General features: G+C 42.5%; 1 protein-coding gene across 6 annotated transcripts in view; it reads left to right on the top strand.

Annotated features, from left to right (window-relative positions):
- rhobtb4 (Rho related BTB domain containing 4) overlaps window positions 1-21,648 on the top strand; it is a 47,132-nt gene that overhangs the window by 12,180 nt on the left and 13,304 nt on the right. Inside the window, exon 1 of one of the 6 annotated variants that reach the window (XR_004341174.1) lies at window positions 13,704-14,052. The exons of 4 other annotated variants lie outside the window; for them this stretch is intronic. Coding sequence is in view for 1 of the 2 variants with exons in the window: in XM_032578218.1 (XP_032434109.1) it covers window positions 14,024-14,052 (29 nt within the window). In the remaining variant the exon portion in view is untranslated. Of the gene's footprint in view, window positions 1-13,703; window positions 14,053-21,648 lie in introns of those variants that run through there. One more of the 6 variants, XM_032578218.1, reaches the window with a different exon arrangement.

Raw genomic sequence — 21,648 nt, 5'->3', positions numbered from 1 at the left:
CTTGGCTTCGCTCTCTGTTTGATCAGGCTGTTTTGAGAGTACTGACTGACCTGTGCGAAGGTTAGATACGTTGCACTCTTCACAACTTTTCCTTCTCCTCAAGGTAATTGCTCCTTTGGTCAGTACTTCTCACAATTCCATGCAATTTAATATATTTTTTAAAAATTTGATGTATTACAAATATGTTTTTTTTCTCTTCTGTGCTGAGAAGATCTTAACTTACTTTTTTTGTCAAGTTCTTTCTGCAAATGAATAGCATTTTCTATCTTTCAACATTTTTCTTTTCGTAAAAATAATCACAGGTCCTGTGTCAAAGGGTAAACAACAAACTTCAGTTCAGAAAGATTTAAAAGTAAATTGCAGCGAGGTAACTCACCTACATAAGACTTTGTTGTTCATCACATATTGATCTGCTGTTAATGCACTGGTCAATAACGCACTTACACATAGTGTATAGTTTACATTGCAATGCATGGCATTAGCTTCAAGTGGAAGCTTTCCATCAGGCACAGAACTAGTTTAGCACAGACTTTCATTAATGGAATATTTTTCCTAAGTGCTACAAGATTCACTTCTTCTGACCTCACTTAACCCTGGTTCTCTGACCCTTCACCTGGATCTGCTCCTGTTTTAGTTACTTGCTTCCTGATCTCAGCTCTCCATCCTTTGACCCAAACACATGGCTCATCCTTTTTTCTGTAACGGCCTAAGACCTTCTCAGCCACTCAGTCATCTAACCCACAATTCAATCTGGAGAGACTCACACAGAGAAGAAAATAGCAGTTAAAAAGATTTAATGGTACAATTTCTTTGGCGCTCGGACCCGGCAGAAGACCGTGAGCCGAGGATCGCCGTGAGCAGGCGGTCTGCTCGGCGAGCTCGGGATAGTCTTCCCCCCGGGACCGAAACTGGTGGTGGAGCGGAGCTTGGAGAGGAAGAGCACAAGGGATCCTGGACGACGACCCTCATGGTGAAGGTGGAGAAGGGGAGGAGGTGGGTCGAAGCACGGCTGACGAGCAGGAAGACCCCAGGGTAGCTCGGACTTTTGAAGGTGTCTTTGGACGACGATTGGCTGGAGTGGCGTGAAGCTCCGGTCCGGATTGGCTGCGGTCGGGCGTAGTGATTAGATGATGTGGTGAAGCTGGTCGAGTCTCCCAGTTTGAATTTTCGCCAAGGCTCCATTTCAATCTGGAGAGACTCACACAGAGAAGAAAATAGCAGTTAAAAAGATTTAATGGTACAATTTCTTTGGCGCTCGGACCCGGCAGAAGACCGTGAGCCGAGGATCGCCGTGAGCAGGCGGTCTGCTCGGCGAGCTCGGGATAGTCTTCCCCCCAAAAGAGGGAGCCGGGCCGAGGCCTGGCTGGCCTGCAGTCGGATGACTGATAGGCGCACCACGTTGGTTGGGGCCTGCAGTCTGACGAGACTGATAGGCGTCGGTTGGGCCTGCAGTCTGACGAGACTGATAGGCGTCGGTTGGGCCTGCAGTCTGACGAGACTGATAGGCGTCGGTTGGGCCTGCAGTCTGACGAGACTGATAGGCGTCGGTTGGGCCTGCAGTCTGACGAGACTGATAGGCGTCGGTTGGGCCTGCAGTCTGACGAGACTGATAGGCGTCGGTTGGGCCTGCAGTCTGACGAGACTGATAGGCGTCGGTTGGGCCTGCAGTCTGACAAGACTGATAGGCGTCGGTTGGGCCTGCAGTCTGACAAGACTGATAGGCGTCGGTTGGGGCCTGCAGTCTGACAAGACTGATAGGCGTCGGTTGGGGCCTGCAGTCTGACAAGACTGATAGGCGTCGGTTGGGCCTGCAGTCTGACAAGACTGATAGGCGTCGGTTGGGCCTGCAGTCTGACAAGACTGATAGGCGTCGGTTGGGCCTGCAGTCTGACAAGACTGATAGGCGTCGGTTGGGCCTGCAGTCTGACAAGACTGATAGGCGTCGGTTGGGGCCTGCAGTCTGACAAGACTGATAGGCGTCGGTTGGGGCCTGCAGTCTGACAAGACTGATAGGCGTCAGTCGGGGCCTGCAGTCGACGGGACTGATAGGCGACGGTAGGGCCTGCAGCTTGGCGAGACTGATAGGCGTCGGTCGGGCCTGCAATCTGACAGGACTGATAGGCGTCGGTAGGGCCTGCAGTCTGACGGGACTGATAGGCGTTGGTAGGGCCTGCAGTCTGACAAGATTGATAGGCGTCGGTAGGGCCTGCAGTCTGCCGAAACTGATAGGCGTCAGTCGGGCCTGCAGCCTGACGAGACTGATAGGCGTGGGTCGGGGCCTGCAGTCTGCCGAACTGATAGGCGTCAGTCAGGGCCTGCAGTCTGACGAGACTGATAGGCGATAGGGCCCGCACGCTGGCGGGACTGATGGCGAAGCAGCGTGATGGACTGCGAGGCCAAGCCGGCAGGGCTGAGGGCCTGTTGGGCCCTGCTAGCTTCCCTAGGTGTGAAATAAATGTTAGAGGTGACTGTAGCGGCCTCTCGGAATGAACAGCCAGATGCAGGGAGTTCCGAACGGGTGCAGTTTAATCTTGACCTTTCTTGTCAGACACCGTGAAAACTGTAGCATAAATAAAGGATACATAATGTATAAATAAACATAAATGTTCACAAAACACAATTACGCACATTCCTACCTCATTCTGCTTTCCAAGAGCGCTATTTTACAAATTTTCTTTTTCTTCAGGCTCTAACGCTGACTCTGCGTGGTTAGCGAAACAGGAAGTGCTTAACACAAAATACGCAAAGAAGAAATCTACCGCTCTTCAAAATAAAGCACAAATCAACCACTAAGTATCACTGTGGGACCAATGAACAAAAAGAAGAATTTCACCATTTAGTAGCTATTTACGGTGACTAGGGCTCCACCACCAGTAATTTGGAGAGATGCTCACCTGCAGACATTGCATGTGGAGCTTCGAGCACAGCTGAAAGATTTGGTAGGATATAGGATGAGAAGGCCGGGGATGACCAGCGGCCGAGCTGAAGGAGAGAAGCTGAAGGGACGCCTGACGATGGCGATGTGGCAACGCCTATTCTAAAAGAATGGCCCGAGAAGTGGCAAGGGGGAGGATCTCAGCTGAGATCAGTCTGAGGTGGCAGATGAAACGGGCAGCGGTTGTAGTGGTCAGGGAAGAATTTAGTATCGAGTTAGATAGTCTCTAACTGATTGAATACTTTAGATGCAGTGTGAACTCACTCCGTATCTGAAATCCATAGAAGGCTAGGAGGAAAGCGCATGAGTGGAGCTCTGATGTAGGGGACGAAGGCGCCGGATTGGTGTGCAGTGATAAGATTCCCAAGTGATGGGAATGAGATGGGTTTCCAGCTATCAGGATTAGAGGAGCTATGCTTAGAAATCCCTTGAGAAGAAATTCACAGCGGGGTTCGACTAGACTAGATGACCAGACTAGACTAGATGATGTGGTAGGTTGCTAAAGCTTAGCGTGAAAGTTGCTTCCAGCGAGCAGACTGCAGATGTAGGAAAGAACTGAAGAAGGGAAGCTGTAGGAATGCTTTGCACGGAGGCAGATGTGGGAGTTATAACTGGACCTGGAGGGACAGACTGGCTGCCTGTGATCTGCTGTAATATGATTAAGTTGTACAGATATACGAATCCTGCTTAACTAATTAATTAATTAATGCAACTACGGATGAATGCGTGGATGTAATTCTCGAAATCCTGGAGTGTTTTTATCTTGTGCTGGGGGCAATGAGACGAAGTTGGATCGCTAAATAATAGGGGCCTGTAAATCCCCCAAAAGCTCTTTAGAGAACGCAAGGAAAAGGGTAGAACAAGTCAGGATTCCTACTGCGCGGTAGACTAGAGCACGTACACGAGACCGAGAGTCAACGTCGGGCCGGAGTTTAGTTTCCTGCCAATGAGGATCGCCATACGTCCTGCTCCAACGGCTGGTAGCGACCGACAGAAAGGGATTACCGAAACGCTTTTAGGTAATCGGCCACATAACAGGGAAGTTAGATCTTCGTGAGCCATATTGCCAGCGACGGTCCGGCTTGGTGGTAAGCGGTCGGATTATCAGGGAACGGGAGGCTTGTTTTATACGAGCGAGCTTTGGTCGGCTACGACTAGCTCCAGCGGTAATTACTGACCATTCATTTACCAGAAGAACGTTGGCTGGTTTTATCCCGTCGCGTGTATCGAACTGACGGCTGTACAGATGACGCTGACCACCTAGCGCGCATGTCTGCGTACCAACTGTGTGTATGCCTCCTTGATATGGGTCGGAACCAATGGATGACGAGGAAAGAAAGCTGTCAGAGAGAGCGGCGTTGTGAACTATGAATCACTTGAAAGAGGACTCATGAAGTTCGTATCGCTGTGCAGGTGAAGCTAACTGTTCGAGGGTGGAGGTTAAGATTGACGACTGGAAAGTACGCAGATGAGATCCGGTCTGGCTGCAATGAAGCTGCAAAATTAGAGAGCCTACGAGCGGCTTCTGATGATCAGACTACTCGGGGTGCGACATTGGCCCGACTGAGGGGGAAGGAGAACCATCCTCCCCGCTTTGTGCACCAGGAGCGGCCCCGTGATTGATGGTGCTGCTAAGGTGTGTGTGCGTGACTGTTTCTCCCCGTGTATGTCGGCTGCCTGGGTGGCTTGTGTTCCTGATTGCTCAACTGAGATCGTCAAGCCATCTACGGTCAATGGCTGGGATTGCGGTTGTTGTGGATGCTGGACCTACTAATGAAGCCATTCGTGTGTTCCTGCAGCATTGTTACGTTTCCACCTGGTTCACCAGATGATAAGCGTGGATCTAGGTAGGCTGCGTCTCTGCTCTCGGGAAATCTACCTGCTGGGTCCATAGTTAAGGTATCTTCTCTTTCAGACACCTGATCACTGCACCATTTTGGAGCTGCAGCGCTCGGACGCTCTGCCATCTGTGTGGATGGGCTGCTTGCATGGATCTGGAGTAGAAGGGGCAGCACGGCTTTTTTTTTTTTTTTCCCAGAAAAGAGAAATTGTAAATAAAAGATTGCCCGTTTGTTTTCAGGTGCGTTTTATATGGAACTTTAGGCGGATCCCCTCTACTAGTCATGAAAAGCTTAAAGAAAATGGTGCTGCGATTAGGAGACCAGCGGCAGCTGGGGCGGAGGCCAGAATGAGCTGAAATGCAAACTGGAACTACTGACAGAATTTGGAGCGATCTTAGCAACAGAGGGAAGAGAGGGCTACGGCGGCCTGAGCGGGGAACTAACGGAACGAGCTAGTCGCGACCCTGGAAATGCCAAGACTGACCGGCGATAGGAGGCGTGGTAAACATGAGTTAAAGGCGCTGGTACGCTGACAGAGACGTAAAGCGAAGGGAGAATGAACGAGTCAGGAGCAGGTACGTCTTACCTAGATGACGCCCAATGGGCGCAGATGAAGCTGCGGGTTGATGAGGCTGACAAGCCAGCTGCGAGCCGAGATAGGTGGAGGTGAGCGTAGCGGTCTGATGCGACGTCCTCTCGGAGGTGAACTGGGAGAGACGATCGGGCAACGGATCGAGTCCATGGTGGGGCGAGCAGGAAGAGCCGACGTGCGTCGGTGGAGCCACGGCGGAACGTGGAGACAACCAGCGCTTGCTGCGGGGGACAGCGCCAATGAGCCGCAGCAGCCTATGGTGAGCCGGAGCGGGGAACCGGGCAGATAGCGGAGGACTGCGACGTCAACGAGGGGAGGACGGAAAATTCCGGCTCGTCGTCGCCGATGGAGGCCGAAGGAAGGCGTGATGAGGGCGGTTAGATTGGTGAGGAGCAGCGGGGAGTCGACAGGAGCGCAGCCGGCCGGTGAGGGACACTCCCTGGATCTGGGCACGGAGAGTGAACTTTGACTGACTGAGAGGTAGGGAGCGTTGTAGGTGAGCACTGCTGAAAGGAAGACCCCAGTCGTAGCTCGACTTTTGAAGTTCTTGACGACGATTGAGTGGCGTGAAGATCCGGCCGATGGCGCGGTCCGTTTAGAGATGTGTGAAGTGGCGGTCTCCCGTTTGAATTTTACAGGTCATATGTTCCTTACTGACTTCTTGTGGCATTTAAAATCTTTTTTTTTCTTTACAATATCCACCCTCCTTCTTGTTTACACCTCTTCCAAGCAATCCCTGAGTTTGCCATTTTTATTGTAAGATTTATAAATATCTATTATTATAAGAAGCCCATTGACTCAAACATCATTCCGCCAACCTTGACTTTAGAGAATCTCTTCAGGTTGCAAAATATAATTAGTGGCAGTTTTTCAGCATGATCACTTTAAGAGTTTAGAGAAACAGCTGAAGAGAGTCTTAATAAGATTAGCCCTGACACTTGCCAGCCACAGCTTATGAGGGACCTCCACTGACCCTTGTGTCTCCATCTAGCAGAGATTGTGCATGTGTGTCTGATTGAGAGCTTATTATTTGAAGGCATGGCCTAGAAAGGGAAGTTGAGGTACCTGTTTCTCTTTTCCCTCTTAGACATCTGATTAAAATCTTAACACCAGAAAATAAATCACAGATATTATAACTTTGTGCTGGTGAACCTTAACCAGGAAACAGGAGCAAGAGACAAAGCTAATAGAGTAATTTTGATTTCATTCAATCTCCTTTCAGGCATTCACACTGTCATGACCTCTGATTGCAAGGACAAAAACACTTTCTGTCCTTGAACGTGGCTGCATTGTTGAGCTCTGCAACTTTGAAAAGCACCTTTGGTGTCGATGTTGAATGTAGAAATCATTCTAAATTTCTTAATAGATCCTGAACGGGTCAGAGCTAAAAAGTTAAGTTGTGGACCCTCACCAAAAATCACGTTATCAATTGGTGAATCCAGTGGACAGTCGGTGAAGACAGAGACAGACCCTTGAGCCAAATTAAAGCCCTAACTCTGATGGCATTTATGAGAGAATAGATTAAAGATATGGGCTTTAATAGCTCTAAAGGCAACATCCCTTCTTGTGCTTCATGCATCCCTGCAAGAACCACAACTGCTTGCATATTTATATTTCAAGCTTACTTAGCCATAGTGGTTAATCACAACTCCAGAATGTGATTAATCTGATCATTTTTTTTTATTTTTAATTTTTGTAATTTTTTTTAATAGACAGCACTAAAAAATTATAACCTTTTTCTGATCCTGAGATTTCCAGTCAGGGTGTATGCTTTATTTAAGGCTGAGAAAGAGTACAATTTTTATCATGAGTATGTGTGTCTCTACATGTGTTCGAGCATTGCAGGTCATGCCTGGGCAACATCTTGGATATGATGTAACTCTGAGGCAGATTTATTTCAGCCTTCTTTTTCAAGAAAGACTGAAAAAATTAGATTCAAATCTTTTGCACCCTAAAATCTTAATATGCACCTTAAGCAATCTGTTGTCTCAGTCAGATAGGCTTAACATTTACATTTTAAAATAATACACAAACAATTCGGCAACTGTAAATATCAAATTTCACATTTGAGTGTTTTTTCTCTTTTAACGTTTAGCTTAAACCTCCATGCCATGTAGTACCCACAGGGAACGCAGGCTGATTTGATATGTGCCGATGTGGGTGGGTGGGGCTGTCTGATGATAATTGTTTAGACCACATATGCCCCAAAACTCTAATTGGGTTATCTTTTTAAGACTTAGCGCTGCAATTGAAGGACAGTGTAAACTATACAGCACTTCTTGTTCTCTCCAGGCAGTGTTTCTAAGGATCACACTGTGAAACATTTAAGTTGAACATATCAAAGTTAAATTCCAGCAGCTATGCCCCTTTCTTTCTAATTTATCCTGGCCTCCATCTGCTATCTGCCAGCCTCATAGCCTTTGGGCTTGTACTTGAAGCCACTCTGCATTCCTCACATACATCCCCTTTCATGACCTATCATCACCAGAAGAAATTTATGGCTGATCATACATCACATCATTATCGTCTGGGAAAACTCAAACTCCAGTTTTCCCCAGACAAAACTTTAAGTTTAGTTTTTCAGCAGTGAATGCCTGAAAGTCAGTATTTTCCTGAATTTAAAGGAAAAATATTTAACAAAATAATACTAGAAAGCATTTTTTATATCAAAATAAATGTTTCAGGTGCCTTGTAAAAGGCCTCATTGAATTTAAAGTATTGAACATTTTGTTCTATTAGTACTACAAACTTCATTATATTTTAGTAAGAGCTTATGGGACAGATAAACACAAAATATTACATGATTATGAAGGAAAATGATACAAACTTTCTATTTTTAAAAAAATCTTTTTAAAAATAACCTCTGAAAGTTTTCTGTGCACCTTTTACTTTGCTGTACTAAATAAAGCTAAGCGCAATCAACTATCTTAATAAGACACCTAATTAATGAGTTCACTTCTTGTTAATTTAGTCTCAGCATGAACCCGGCTGTTTAATGGAGGCCTTCATAGGTTTACTAGGAAATAGTAGTGAATAATCTTGAAGGCAAAGCAAACTCAGCAGACAGGTCAGGAGATTCCTAAAGCAGAGTTATAAAACAACATGCCAAGCATTAAACATCTCACCGAGTGATATTGAATTCTCTGAGGTCCCCCTAAAATTCTTAAATAATACTATTTTGTGTTGCGATAAAATATATTATTTTTATGCCATAATGCAGAGGACACTACAAATGGACTAAACTTAGATCCCTTTGTTAGTGCTTCTGCCAACTACTCGTACTGTATATGTGAAATTTGATGAATTTTCTCCCAAGCTCCAATATTGAACGTGAGGCTAAGATTGAAAAAATAACTTTTTATGTGATGACTATATAAAATTCTATATTCAGTTACAATGTTGGGTTTTTAGGCTAAATGCCCATATCCTAAAGATGGTGCTTGAATGGCTGAAAGTGTATGTCTTAGTCTTACCTTTCATAATGTCGCAGAGTTTTTGCTTATTTTCACTATGAGGAATGCAGTGACTTCATCAGGATATAATGAGGTAACAGCTGCTGGTCAGACAGAGTTTTACCAGACACTAGTGCAAAAAAAGTGGGCTGCTGATAACGCTTCAAGTAAACAATATGATCAGCCTCTGGCTTCTCCTGCTTCCTCTTAGACCTTATCAAGCACTGAATTATTTTTCACTTTAACTCACACTCTGCTAACATGCTCATCACCCATTGCCAAAACACACTCAGTTTTATGACAGGGTGCTGGCTCTGGCAACACTCAGTCACTTCTCCATATCTGAATAGAGTGTTTGTGTATGTGCGTTTGATTGGTGTGTGTGTGTGTGTGTGTGGGTGTGTGCGCGTGGGGGTGTGTGCGTGTGTGTGTGTGTGTGCGTGTGTGTGTGTGTGTGTGCGCGTGATCCATGCAGATGTGTTTGAATTTCAGTGGATATATTAATTTTACTGTCTTTCCCTTGCTGATCATTTGGTATTTTTATTTTTTATAGCAAGATTATGTTTTTTTTTTTCAATCATGTCACTTTCACCTTTAACATTTGACCTCTAAAATTTTGCTGTAAGTGAGCAAGGGAGCACTCATGCCTCACATTCTTTTTTTCCCTCTTTAAAACAAGCCAACAAACAAAAATTTCCCCAAACCTGACTTGTAAAACAATACTCTGAAGATATCTGTGCTCAAACTCTCTCTTTCTTTTTTTCTTTCTCCCTCTCTGCCTTTCTCTTTCTCTCTGTATATGTGTATTTCAAAACTAGAGGTACAATTCCATCTTTGATATTGTTATCAGTTCCACAGTGATGAGGGGTGTGTGTGGAAGACCCACTGCAGCTCTGACCTACTTGGTGCAGTGAATGGGCTGCATGGAGGCTGTTTTTATTGAGTGTGTTTGTGCGGGTGTGGGTGCGTGAGTGTGTGTTTGCTAAAGCTCTGGGTTGGTGTGTGGACACAGGGAGTGTGAGAAGCTGGGTGTTTTGACAGCTTTAGAGTAGTTCCAGCACAGAGCTGGGGCAGAAGGGGGGGATGAGTAGACCTGTTGGAGGTTCGGGGGAGCTGTAGGGGGTGAGAGCAGGGTCAGTGGGGGAGCGGACAGGAGGGAGATCAGATGAGGGTGAACACATTCTCCTAGAATGCTCCTTGGCCATTAAAATGCTACATGATATCTGGTTCTTGGTGATGGATAAACTCATGAGATCATCTGAAACGCTTCAGATGAACCTTGCCTGTGCAGTAATGAAAACAACGTTTTCACTTTATACCAGCTAAAGTAAACAGATAGAGACTTTGAAACACACAAATGGCAGAAATTCCAAATAAATAATGCAAATAAGTTTGCAAACTATAAAGTCAGTTGTTAGGCATGTATCAGCTACAGTGTCTTGCAAAAATATCCATCCTTTTTCACAAAACTCCCAAGTATCTTACTGAGATTGTGTCTGGTAGACCAAAACAAAAAACTTATTTGTGAAGTGGAAGATGAATGATAGAGCACAACTGACCAACCACGGCTGTTCACCAAAACTGAGCAGGGAGAACAATAATCAGAGAAGCATCTAAGAGGTCCATGGTAACTGTGGAGGAGTTGCAAAGATCCACAGCTCAGGTGAGAAAATCAGTTGAGATGACAATGATTATTCATGCACTCCACAAATCTGTTGTCATCGAGGAGCGGCAGGAAGTGTGTGCAGTATGTTATGAGTCAGGTAGGAGACTTAGCAAATAATGAAAGAAGCTGCTCAGCTGAGACCAGAATGTAATCTTTTTCCCCCACATGTAAAATGCTACACACAGCAACAAATGAACCCTGCACCTACACAGTGAAACGTGGTGGTGGCAAGATCATTCTTTAGGTATGCTTTCTTCAGCTGGGACAAGGCAGCTGGTGAGAGGTGACGGAAAGATGGATGGATATTCACCTTCTAACAACTCTGAGTATACGGAACTACAGTGTAACAGTTTAGATCAAAGCATTTCAATGTTTTAGAACAGTGAGGTCAAAGTATAAGATTAAATCCACGTACAAATTTGTAGAACTTGAAAATTGCTGCTCACTGATGCTCTCTATTCAACATAACTTAATCTATTCTTCAGAAGAAAAGACTTGCAAGTGATTTTAGACCAAAAAGTGTTTCAAGAAAACTAAACAATCAGAACAGGTAAACAGAAATGGATGCCACACTTTTCAGATTTTTATTTTTAATAAATGTTGAAAACTTTTAATAATTTACTTACACTTTGCAATAAATATCATAGACTGGGTTATTTGTGCTTTAAAATCATAATTCTTTATGTTCTTGTTGTTTTCTATTCACTATTTTCCCAAACCAGTGAATTTTTTCCCTTTGAAAAGGTAACAAAATGACCCTGAGGCATGTTAGAAATGTCTATTTTATTTTTTTCCTCACACAAATATGCATTTGTTCTCCAGCCACACATTCATTCACAGTTGGTCAAGCATTTATGAGTCATTTTAAAACTGATATTTAATTTAACTAAATCAATTTTAGGGTGTGACCTTTTCAGTTTGAACCGCGGGAAAATCGGGTAGCAAAGACACTTTTTACCCCAACACCAAAATGCCGAAGAATGACCACAGCTCTTTAATCTCAGCCCGGTGTAAAATCTATGGGAGCACATGTCCCTCTCAGTCCATAAAAGAGAGATAAAACCGATGGGAAAAAGAAGCAGCCTGTTTTGTCCCACTGTAGCTGAAAAGGCCAGACATCACCTCAGACTGTGCGGCTCAAGAGTTCTCACAGAAGTTCTGCTCTCCAACAAAAGGGGCTGCCTGTCCACGGCTCTAAGCCCTCTCAGTGCCAGCGGAGCTGAACCCCTGCTTTCTATCAGCATTCCTGCCCATCTTTCATGCTGTTCTTTTCTGACCATGCCAGCTAGGTCAGGGAGCAGCATTTTCTCAGGGTTACTAGACAACATTGGACAAGGAGATTAAAAAAATAGAAATGTAGAAATGCCTAGCAGCGCATTTAGCTTCAGCCCTGCTTATTTTGATACTGATTGTACAAATTGTTTGCTATGCAGCTATTATTATAATAAGACGTGCATATTGTGAGCAAACAGGGATGCAATGAATTATGCAAACAAGTGACCCTGTCAAAAAATAAATAAATTTTGGTGTGCTATAATATGACAATTCTATATCTACTAATGACAGTTTGACATGAACACTAATCCACACCAGGATCTGCTACAAAAATGGAAGCCGCTGTTGCAGTGAACTATGCCAGTTGATGCCTCCTTTGTTTCCCTGTGACCAGTACCAGTATCTGCCAGTAGATGTCTGTCTTCAGTCTTACTCAGATATTTGAATAAAGTTAAGAGATCCTCTAAACAAGATGCACATATGACCAAATGCTCCAGGATATTCACAGGTAATTATTTTAGGTTACAATAAAAAAAAATAATACATTCATATTTATTAAAAGCTGCTGTTTAGATTTGATTAAACCACAGATTAAATCAATGCAATGTTCCTCACCTGTAAGCAATTTTTGTTGCCTGGTGACAAGGATTTTTTTTTTTTAATGTTGTTTTGGTGCTGCTTAACATTCCAGAAATGAATCCTAGGAAGGGACTAAGAAAATGTGGGACTTTCCCGGATTCAGTCAATGATCTGCCTCTTATGTGCGACTTTGCTGGATTCACCATAAGTAACTGGTTGTTATGGGGTAACTGCTATGAATGAGTGCTCAAAATAACCATAATGCCATACAAATTCCTCGACTTTGCCTGTGAATAATTGCACAGGATGCTACCTGTTATTTACAATGTGATTGTTTCCTGCACTTCGCTTTTCTGTGAAACCTTGAAGTGTTTAAGAGGCACCACCTACATACAGTATATCTGAGACATTGACTACAAGTGCTTCAGTCCTTGTTTTAAGTCAAATAAATGTGGCATTTCATTTTGAAGTCAAGGTCCCATAATCTGGTGGAAAATTCAGAGCAGCCATCTTCTAGGAAATTTCACGAGTCCACAAGGATAAGCGTGTTAGATAATGGATTAATGGATAGCTAAACATGCAGTCATCTTTTTAAAATTATGTCATTAAAATGTTTTATTGGTGTGGTATAACATTCTAGTCTTAAATGAACACATCAGTTGTAGAGTAATTAATTTCTATTATGTATTTAACTTTGAGAATTGAGTTAAAGAAATAAGTAAGCTTTTCAATAGTACTCTAGTTTATTGAATATGACTGTAGATACTAAAATGAAGGAAAACAAACAATATTTTAAACATACATGAGGATGGGTTGCTGTCCTTAATGATTCAGTGCAGTCTATCCTCAAATAACTGACTGCATGATATTGCAACAAGGACTGAATTGAAATGTGACTTTGAATCTGTCTCTAAGGTTAGGTTGATATCTTATCTTTGTGTACACTTAAATCTATTTGTCTTGTAAAGTGACCGAGGTAACATTTATTATGGATTGGGGCTACAGAGATAAACTGAGTTGAGTAGAACTTTGGTGTATTAAACTGAAAAACCCTCTTTCATATATCTTTTAGACAGTATGAGCCTGAAGAACACTACTTGATACTTTTTAAAGTTTCAAGACAATTATGACTTAGCTATTTTAAATAATCACAAACATTAAGGTATGGTTTTATTTTTCTTTATTTAGTGGATTTCGTGGAAACAACTGCTTTAGGAGAATGGAAAAGAACAAACGATGTTAGCAGAAAACTTCAGTTTCCTACTAAACTTGAACGCCTCACAGGATGAGTTTGGCGTCCTGGGTAGTGACGCAATGCCGTGGGGGCGTGTCTCTGGTTAAATCAGCTGGGGCAACAACAACACAAAGGGGGAGGGCGGCTCAGCTCAGACTATAGAAATTGGTCGACAAGTTATGCTCAGATTTAACTCGGAAAAGCGGGCGCGTGGAAACAAAGCAGCACATCATACGGGCGAGAGTCGGTAATAGTTGAGCTTAGAGAGAGGCGGGTAAGGAGGTAGCACCACGGGGAAGTAAGAGGAGGAGGAGGATGTTTCAGGGCAGAGGTCCTGTCTGCAGCTTTCTGTGCTACTTGACAAAGAACGGAATCAACGCGATTATCTTTTAGTTCTTCGTGCGTTTTTGTCCGGTTTGAGTGGCCGGCTGAACCCCCAGCAGACTGGCATGTGGGTCAACTCCGGAACCGTCGGAAGGTAGGGACCCCCTCCTGCAGCCAAACCGAATCACATGCTCCTCTTTCGATCTTTATTGTGCACAAAGCAGCCCTCTCGCCACGTTTTCTCCATAAAAAAGTGCGAATAATTAGCGTTTTATCGTTTTGAGATGCATACATTCCCAGTTATTCAGCTGTGATAGATGTAATTATCCAACTACAGGCGGTTTACCAAACGTAATTATATGTTATATAAGTGGGTCATTTCATTGATAAATTATTGGCATTTATTAGATTCAGCACGTGCTGCATAGACCATTAAATTATTATTCGGTGTCATTGTGAAGCGGATGGGCTTGGCTCATTACGCAAGACTCCTCATCGCATCACTTGGGATGGATAGGCTTATGCACCTGCTTTGTGTTGCATCTGAAGCCTGTGTGTGTTTTACGTTGTGGGAGGAAAACAATGGGCTGCCTGGGTTATTGAGTCGCTTAAAGAAATGAATGAGCCAGGTGGTTATGAATGGGGAGCACGAGGTTCTTTTCATTGATGAGTATAGCCATACTACATCAGACTATTTACTGCAACCATGCGGATCACAGCTGGGACGACAGATAAAGGGGGCGAAATCTTGCAAGATACACACCTATTCTTTGCAGCATGTACAGATACTGGCATGCTGTAATGCTGATCCTTGGGCTATGACGCCATCGGAGAGATTGTGTTACGCAGGTGGGTGAGTGGCTGATGGAGAAGCCTCTCACTTCCACCTGGACATAAATGAATAATGTCCTCTGTGTTTCTCTGGCCATATTTTCACTTCCCGTCAGGAGCAGATTAATCATGTCTCGAGTTTTGGATAAATATTTGGCATAAACAGATTATTGCGCAATCCTTGTATTTTGGCCAATTAAGACCTATTTTTTTCCCCCTCATTAAAACATGCCTGGTAATGGACTCAATGTGATCATGGCTCATCTCATTTTGTGCAACATCAAATAACATTTTTTACTTTGTGCAGTTGTCATTGTGGTCAAAAGAAACTCGTCCCTGACGTCTAAGCACATACTCACTGACTTTGAGATTAAGGTACAATTTGGCCAGAAATTCATAACCATTTCATCAGCACTCCAGTTAATGAATCAAAAGATCACAGCTGTCATTAGGTGCACTGTCTGGCGGATTTGTAACAGAGCTACCTATTGTTCTGATTAGGCATTAAGCTTTGACTGTGTCAACAGCTTTGAGATAACAATGTGCTGCACTCACAAACCCACATGGAAGAGTGAGCCTGCATTACATGGCTGGCTTGAATGTTGTGACCCTTGAAACAGGCTGCTGTGGCAGACACACAGAGGTAATAGGGCTTCAAATTGTGCACATGCTTTTATGTGTTTGCTATTTAGTGCTGTGAATACAGATAACCAGAAAAGGACGACTCAGATGGATTTACTCCTAATTAATATTTGATAACTAAGGTTCAGATTAATTTGTTTACATGTTATGACAGATACAATATTGCATCTGATTCACTGGACCTCCTCAGGTATTCTTACCACTTCAATTTTCCCTGTTTGGTCACTTTGCAGCAACAGACTTTATTGTATTTTTATTTAGATTTTCTATGATAGACCAATAAAGAGTAGTGCGTATTATGAGGTTGAGCAAAATTGAGCTTGTTTTTTAAGTATTTCCTCCAAATAAAAATCTGAAACAAGTTGTGTGTATTAAACCTCTTTTGCTCTATACCAAAAGAATATCCAGTGTACTTCAATTAATTTTTCGCCCTGCAAAAACCCTCCATGTTGTATAAACCAACCCTTCGCATAATCTTTAACAGACATTGCCATCAAGAAACCTGGTGGTGGACATTGGTCAGAGTTGATGCAATGATTGATAGAGCTAAATAAATGGCAATCTTGAAGTAAAACCTGCTAACGTCTGCAAAACAGAGACAGAGGTGGAGGTTCACCTGCTAGGACATTGACCCAAGCTACAGTAGATTGATTATTTAACATTTCCATGTCAAAGTTCAATTGAGATGTAAGAATTGAGCATTGTTGTTCTAGTTTTATTTAAATAGTGCAATGACAGCAGTATAAAAATAATTTGAAGGAATGATACTGCTACACCCTTGACTGTTGTAATTTTCATCAGTGGTTAAAAAAATAGGTGCAAAAGGAAGAGATGTATGCAAAAATAACCTCCTAGACATTAGAGTGCGGAACAGAAGGGAGGTAAACAAACGAATATAGCACGAGAGATGAGAGGAAAGAGTAGGTGGAAAAAATGGACAGGGAGAAGGGAGGATGAGCAGAAGGAGGAAGGAGAAGACGATAGGGAGGGAGAGAAAGGAAATGAGGGCATTGAGAGGAGCCCGTCTGTGTTTACACAACATTATTGCTGCTGTGAGAAGAGAGGAACATTCTTTTTTCTCTAAACCAGACTGATATGTAACTGCTCCAAATAATAATAATAATAATAATAACAACCAAAAAACATTTTCATTTACTGTCACATAGATGTACAGATAACATTGTCTGCCCCTGGCTGGTCTTATTATTGCCAGTACCATCTGCATAGTGGGACAGAATACGTACATACAGGCGTGTGTGTAAATGTCTGTTCTTGTGTGTCTGAGTCTGAGGTCTACTGTCAGCCATCCAGGGAGTGATGCAGCAGCTATGAACCAGGTTATGTAACCAGTCTGAGCCAGCTGTGCCTGTGGCAGCCACTGTCTCCAACATATACTCATGCATCTAGGCACACACTATCATGCACACCTGAAAAGCTTGCAAGTTTGTGAGGAGAGATAATACCTTCCATTCAAAACAGAAAAAGTTGTTTAAACAAAAAATTAGGATTGCACCAGAATACATCGTTTTCCACTGTTACGTTCTTGCACCTTCGACTCTGCAGTCATGCCTGTGGTACTGCAAAGTGGCCCATGCATCAAATGAGTGTTTGATGTCTTCGGGTGACAGGAGCAAAGGCTGGTGTGATCTTTAGCGCCAAGAAAGTTGACAAACAAGCTGTGAATGGATGCAGGGTTTAGGATGAGCGGCCGCTGACAGTGGATCACTGACGTTGTTACATAACGGAGAGACGGAGGACAGGCAGGTTGGGACAGCGTGGGAGGGATTTTTGCTTAATGCCATTTCTTGGTTACAATTCAGGAAAGTCTGAGCTTAGAGACTTACTAAAGGAAATGCAATCTGGATATTGAACCTGAGAAATAAAAATGGGAGGAGAAGAGGAACGCACTGGAGTGACGTAAAGGGTGAAGAATCAGTGAGCTGGAGCATTACTTGGAAATGTAATGCTCCAGGGTAGGAGCATTACAGCTGAACCTACTCGGGTTCCTACAGGAACCTACTCAGCTGGCAGGGCCTCAGAATAGAACAGATTTTTAAAGTAATTTTGTATGCAGTGAGAGGTCAGAATGATTAAAAACTGCACGTCATCTAATAAAGCCAGGCTGGCCTTGAAAGAAATCTGCAATGAGACACAAATTGTTCCCATTAAGTTACAATTAAAATCTTAATAAAATGTTTGAGATGCCAGAGTAAACTTCATGTTTATATTTGTATCTATTATCACCTATTTGTCCACTAAATACAGAGCCACATTTTACCATTGAGCCTCTTTGTCCTTGCAGACTGGTTTACTGCCTCGGTTAGAGCCAGGCAACAGATAAAAGTCTAGACGCCTGTGAAAAGTTCACTACAGGTCGCTGACTGAAAATGAAACCTGATCTCTCCAGCTTCTCTGTCTGCTGCTCTGCTCTTTTAACACATGCCTTTCTGCCTCTGCTCGTTTTTCACTCATAAATAGACAATAAATGTTAAACTCTGAGCATGCATGAAGCTGAATGAGTGAATTATAATTGTGCAACTGCAAAAAATAGTCTTCATGCCTCTTGGTCTTTTCCATATTTCATTACATCTATAAACTTTGATGTATTTTATTAGGGACTTGTATCATAAAGCAACACAAAGAAGTTCAGAACATTCAAGTTAAAGGAAATTGCTGCATGATTTAAACATTTTCTTACACATCAAAATGTGAAAAGTGTATGCTCCATATATATGTGCACCTAGATGTTATATTTTTACTTATTCGTAGTTGCAAAATAACTCAATATGAGTCAGATTGGATGAAGAGCTGTATTAAATTTACATTTTCTAGTTCTGACACAAATTCCATTCCTAATTTGATTTAGGTCTGGGCTTTGTCTTGACTGGTTATAATCCTGAATGTTTTTTTTTTTGTTTTTTTTAATCTAAGCCATTGCATTGCAGCTTTGTCAGAGGGTTCATGAGAAGAGAGACATGAATCCCTGGTCCCAGGCTTTTTGCAGGTTCCAACAGGTTATTTCCCAGCTTTGCCCTTTACTAAGCTCCATCAAGCTTCTCATCAACTCTGAGCAGTTTCCCTGTCCCTGCTGAAGAAAAGTAACCTTACATGGGTCACCAATGAGATGGTGTCCTGCTGGGGATGGTGATGTTCAGGGGCAGTTTTCTGTCACATAAAAAATATGCGCTATTTCACAATACAAGTCACAGCATCTGTTCAAACACAGTGCACCACAAGTTTGGTATTATATGTTGACTTAATGCATGGCTGAATGTTTTTGGCTTAATGTGCAGTCCCAGATGTGGTTGATTGATAGGATCTCTTGATTCCCCTGCAGATAGTGTCTGTATCACATCACCACACCCTCACCACCACCCCTTCTGGTTACATCACTGCATGGATGGCCCTAAGCTCATCAGCACACTCGGGCACACACACTCTCATATGCAGTGAGAGTGCTACCCTTTTGAGCTTCCAAGCTCAAAAGGGTAGCAGTAAAGGACTATAGACTATACTCTCATGTCACATCTTTCTTTCTTTTTTTTCAGTTGTGACTGTACATGAGAGAATTGTGATTTACAAAGGCGAGAGACTCATCAACAGTAAAAGCCGTGATTTGTTCCCTTGTGCAACCTTGGTTATTGCTGGTCTTGCCCTTTTGATCCCTGTTGGCATGACTTAGTGACTCTAGCGCTGCTCCCTCTCTCTTGTGGAGAGATTAATAATTCCTTTCCTGTCTTATATTTTCAGCAATTTTCTCGGCTTATCTACTGTCACACAGAAAGCACAAGGATCTAACAATGATAAACATCCCTTCTCCTGCTGTGTTCCAGAGCCAGCAATATTTTCCTCCAGTTTCAAGTGTCCTTTGAATCATGGGAACAACACAGAAGCACTTGTTGCTTTCACAACTGGTTGTTCATCTCATCTTTTCCCACAACACAGAGAAATGCTGCTTCGGCAGCTGCCTTCAACATTTGGCAGGCTGCTGTTAGATAACTGCAAGGTTGCGTTTCTCTTTTATTGCCTCTTCTGTCTCCCTGTACTACGTGCCTCCAAATGTGTCACAGCCACACAGGTGCCAAAGGAAAAGGGATATTTATAACTCCCTAAGTCATATTAAGGCAACACGCCTGAAAGCACGCCTTTCATTAACTCTTTCCCTCCTTTCCAGATAGATATTTATGACATCTTCACATCCTGGTGGAGGTGATCTGACACCCCTTAGAAGGAAGTCTGTTAACCTAAATATACCTCAAGTGTTAACATGGAAAGTTTTCAGGTCTTTAAGTAAAAGAGCAACACCGACTTTTGCAGATAGAATGAAAATACCTTTCATGCTAGAATAGCAGGTCATGCCTGGATAGCAGGACTACATGGTTCACATGTCTGATGAGTAGTGGCCATATTTAGCTACTGGTGTCTGTCTCTGCTGGGCTGGACTGAGGGATTGTGCTGGCATCTGCATCAATGTAATAACAAGCAAAGGCCTTTATGAATGTTTCAGTTGCTCTATTTATGGGGTCCTGCTGTGGCTCTTGGAACGACTTGCAATGACGGATGAGCTGACTAGATGACTGCAGACTTTGAATGTGTTTATGGGGTGACGTTTTTCTTTTTCCGGTTTTTTTTTTGGAAGTGATTAAGTGTATTCCTTCAGGAAGTCTTTAAGTGGGCAGTATTAGTGAGTGTTTGGACATGTTAGAAATGTTTGTAAGCTGTTTAATGTTAAGGGGATTTTGATAAGCTCTTCACAGCATTTGTTCAGTTTAAAAGAGGAAGTCGGCCGTGCTGTACATAACTGCTTCCTCCTTTGGCTGAAGTTAAGCTGACAGGTGGTCACTCATGTATTCACAATTTATTTTTTCCTTTTACCCTTCAATACGTGAGTAACTGGGCCAATTTTTTTGAGTAAAGAAAAAAGTGTTCTAATAAATTTCCCCATTTTGTTAAAGATTTCTTATTTTTCTTTTGCTTGACTTAATCTTTAAAACACAATAAAGATTTGATGTTTGAAATATTTTTTGTTCACTCAAATTTATTTATTTATTTTTTACCATTTCTAAAACATTTTGGAACTTGTAAAAGAAAAGAACTAGTATCTTTAGTGTATATGTGTGTGTTTTGATGTTGACATGTAGATTAAAGTATGTATGGGTGTTTTTTTTAATGAAAATCTACAGGTAATGCCTTCTCCCCTTCTCCATGGGTGTTGCTTTAACCACTTCTTCCCTGGTCAGCCCTGGCCAGATTTGACTCCATTCGTTAATCCTGTGCGGTTCCTCCATGTTTCTTGTAACCACTTCAGGGGTGGTACAACATTCGAAATTTGGTTTTAACCCTGCTTGCTCAGTAAGAGTCCAACTTGCAGTGGAAATGTTCTCCTGGATACTCCAAAAGTGAGCCAATCCATTTTCTTACATCCTTATCCCATTGGGGTCGGGAGGGGTGCTGGTTCCTATTTCCAGCTGTCAACAGTGAGAGGTGGAGTACACCCTGGACAGGTCGCCAGTCCATCGCAGGGCACAAAAGTGAACTACACCGACCTTTATCATTCTGCATAGTGGAAATGATGCATAACTGTCCAGACAGCTTTTTTTTGTCTTTTTGTCTCATTTTCAGAGACATAAAATTTCGGGTTTTCTGTACCTGCAAGCTGTAATCATTAATGTGGCAAATAATAATAATTAAAACGAAATAGCTAAAATAAAAGCTTAAAATATTTTGCTTTGTGAAATGAATCTCTATAAAATGACTAACTTTCTGAGATGACTGGCAAGAAATATTGGACTTTTACACAATATCGATTTTTTTAGATATGCATACTAATCATGGATTGCATTATAACCCTATTATTTATTTCATTCATTAATTTCTATACATTCATCTGACCCAATACTAAAAATATGGTCTTCAGTACATTCACATCTTGCTCATGAGTATGTCTTCATTTGTCTATTTTCTTTAGGATAAAGTCTAGTATTAGTTTTTTTTTCCTCCTTGTTTTTATATGACTTGTTAATTATCAGCTTGTATCATATGTCACTGCGGTTCTAGCTAGTTGTATGCAAACACATTTATAGAGAAAGTGGTTCTTTAGAAATCTTAGCACTTTGTTTTGAACTTTGTAAAACTTAACTAGCAGTTCCCTACGTCAATAATGTACTGTGGATCAGTTTATGAATTCTCATTTAGCAACTTTGAGAGCAACTATTAGTTTTCAAAGAAGTTGCCATGCTTTTATTGCTAAGGACCTTGGCCACTTAAGATACGAAAC

The sequence above is a fragment of the Xiphophorus hellerii genome, chromosome 12 (genome assembly GCF_003331165.1).
Source record: "Xiphophorus hellerii strain 12219 chromosome 12, Xiphophorus_hellerii-4.1, whole genome shotgun sequence".
NCBI classification, from domain to species: domain Eukaryota; kingdom Metazoa; phylum Chordata; class Actinopteri; order Cyprinodontiformes; family Poeciliidae; genus Xiphophorus; species Xiphophorus hellerii.
The sequence above is the reverse complement of the archived record's forward strand: the minus strand, read 5'-3'. Positions and strand labels throughout refer to the sequence as shown.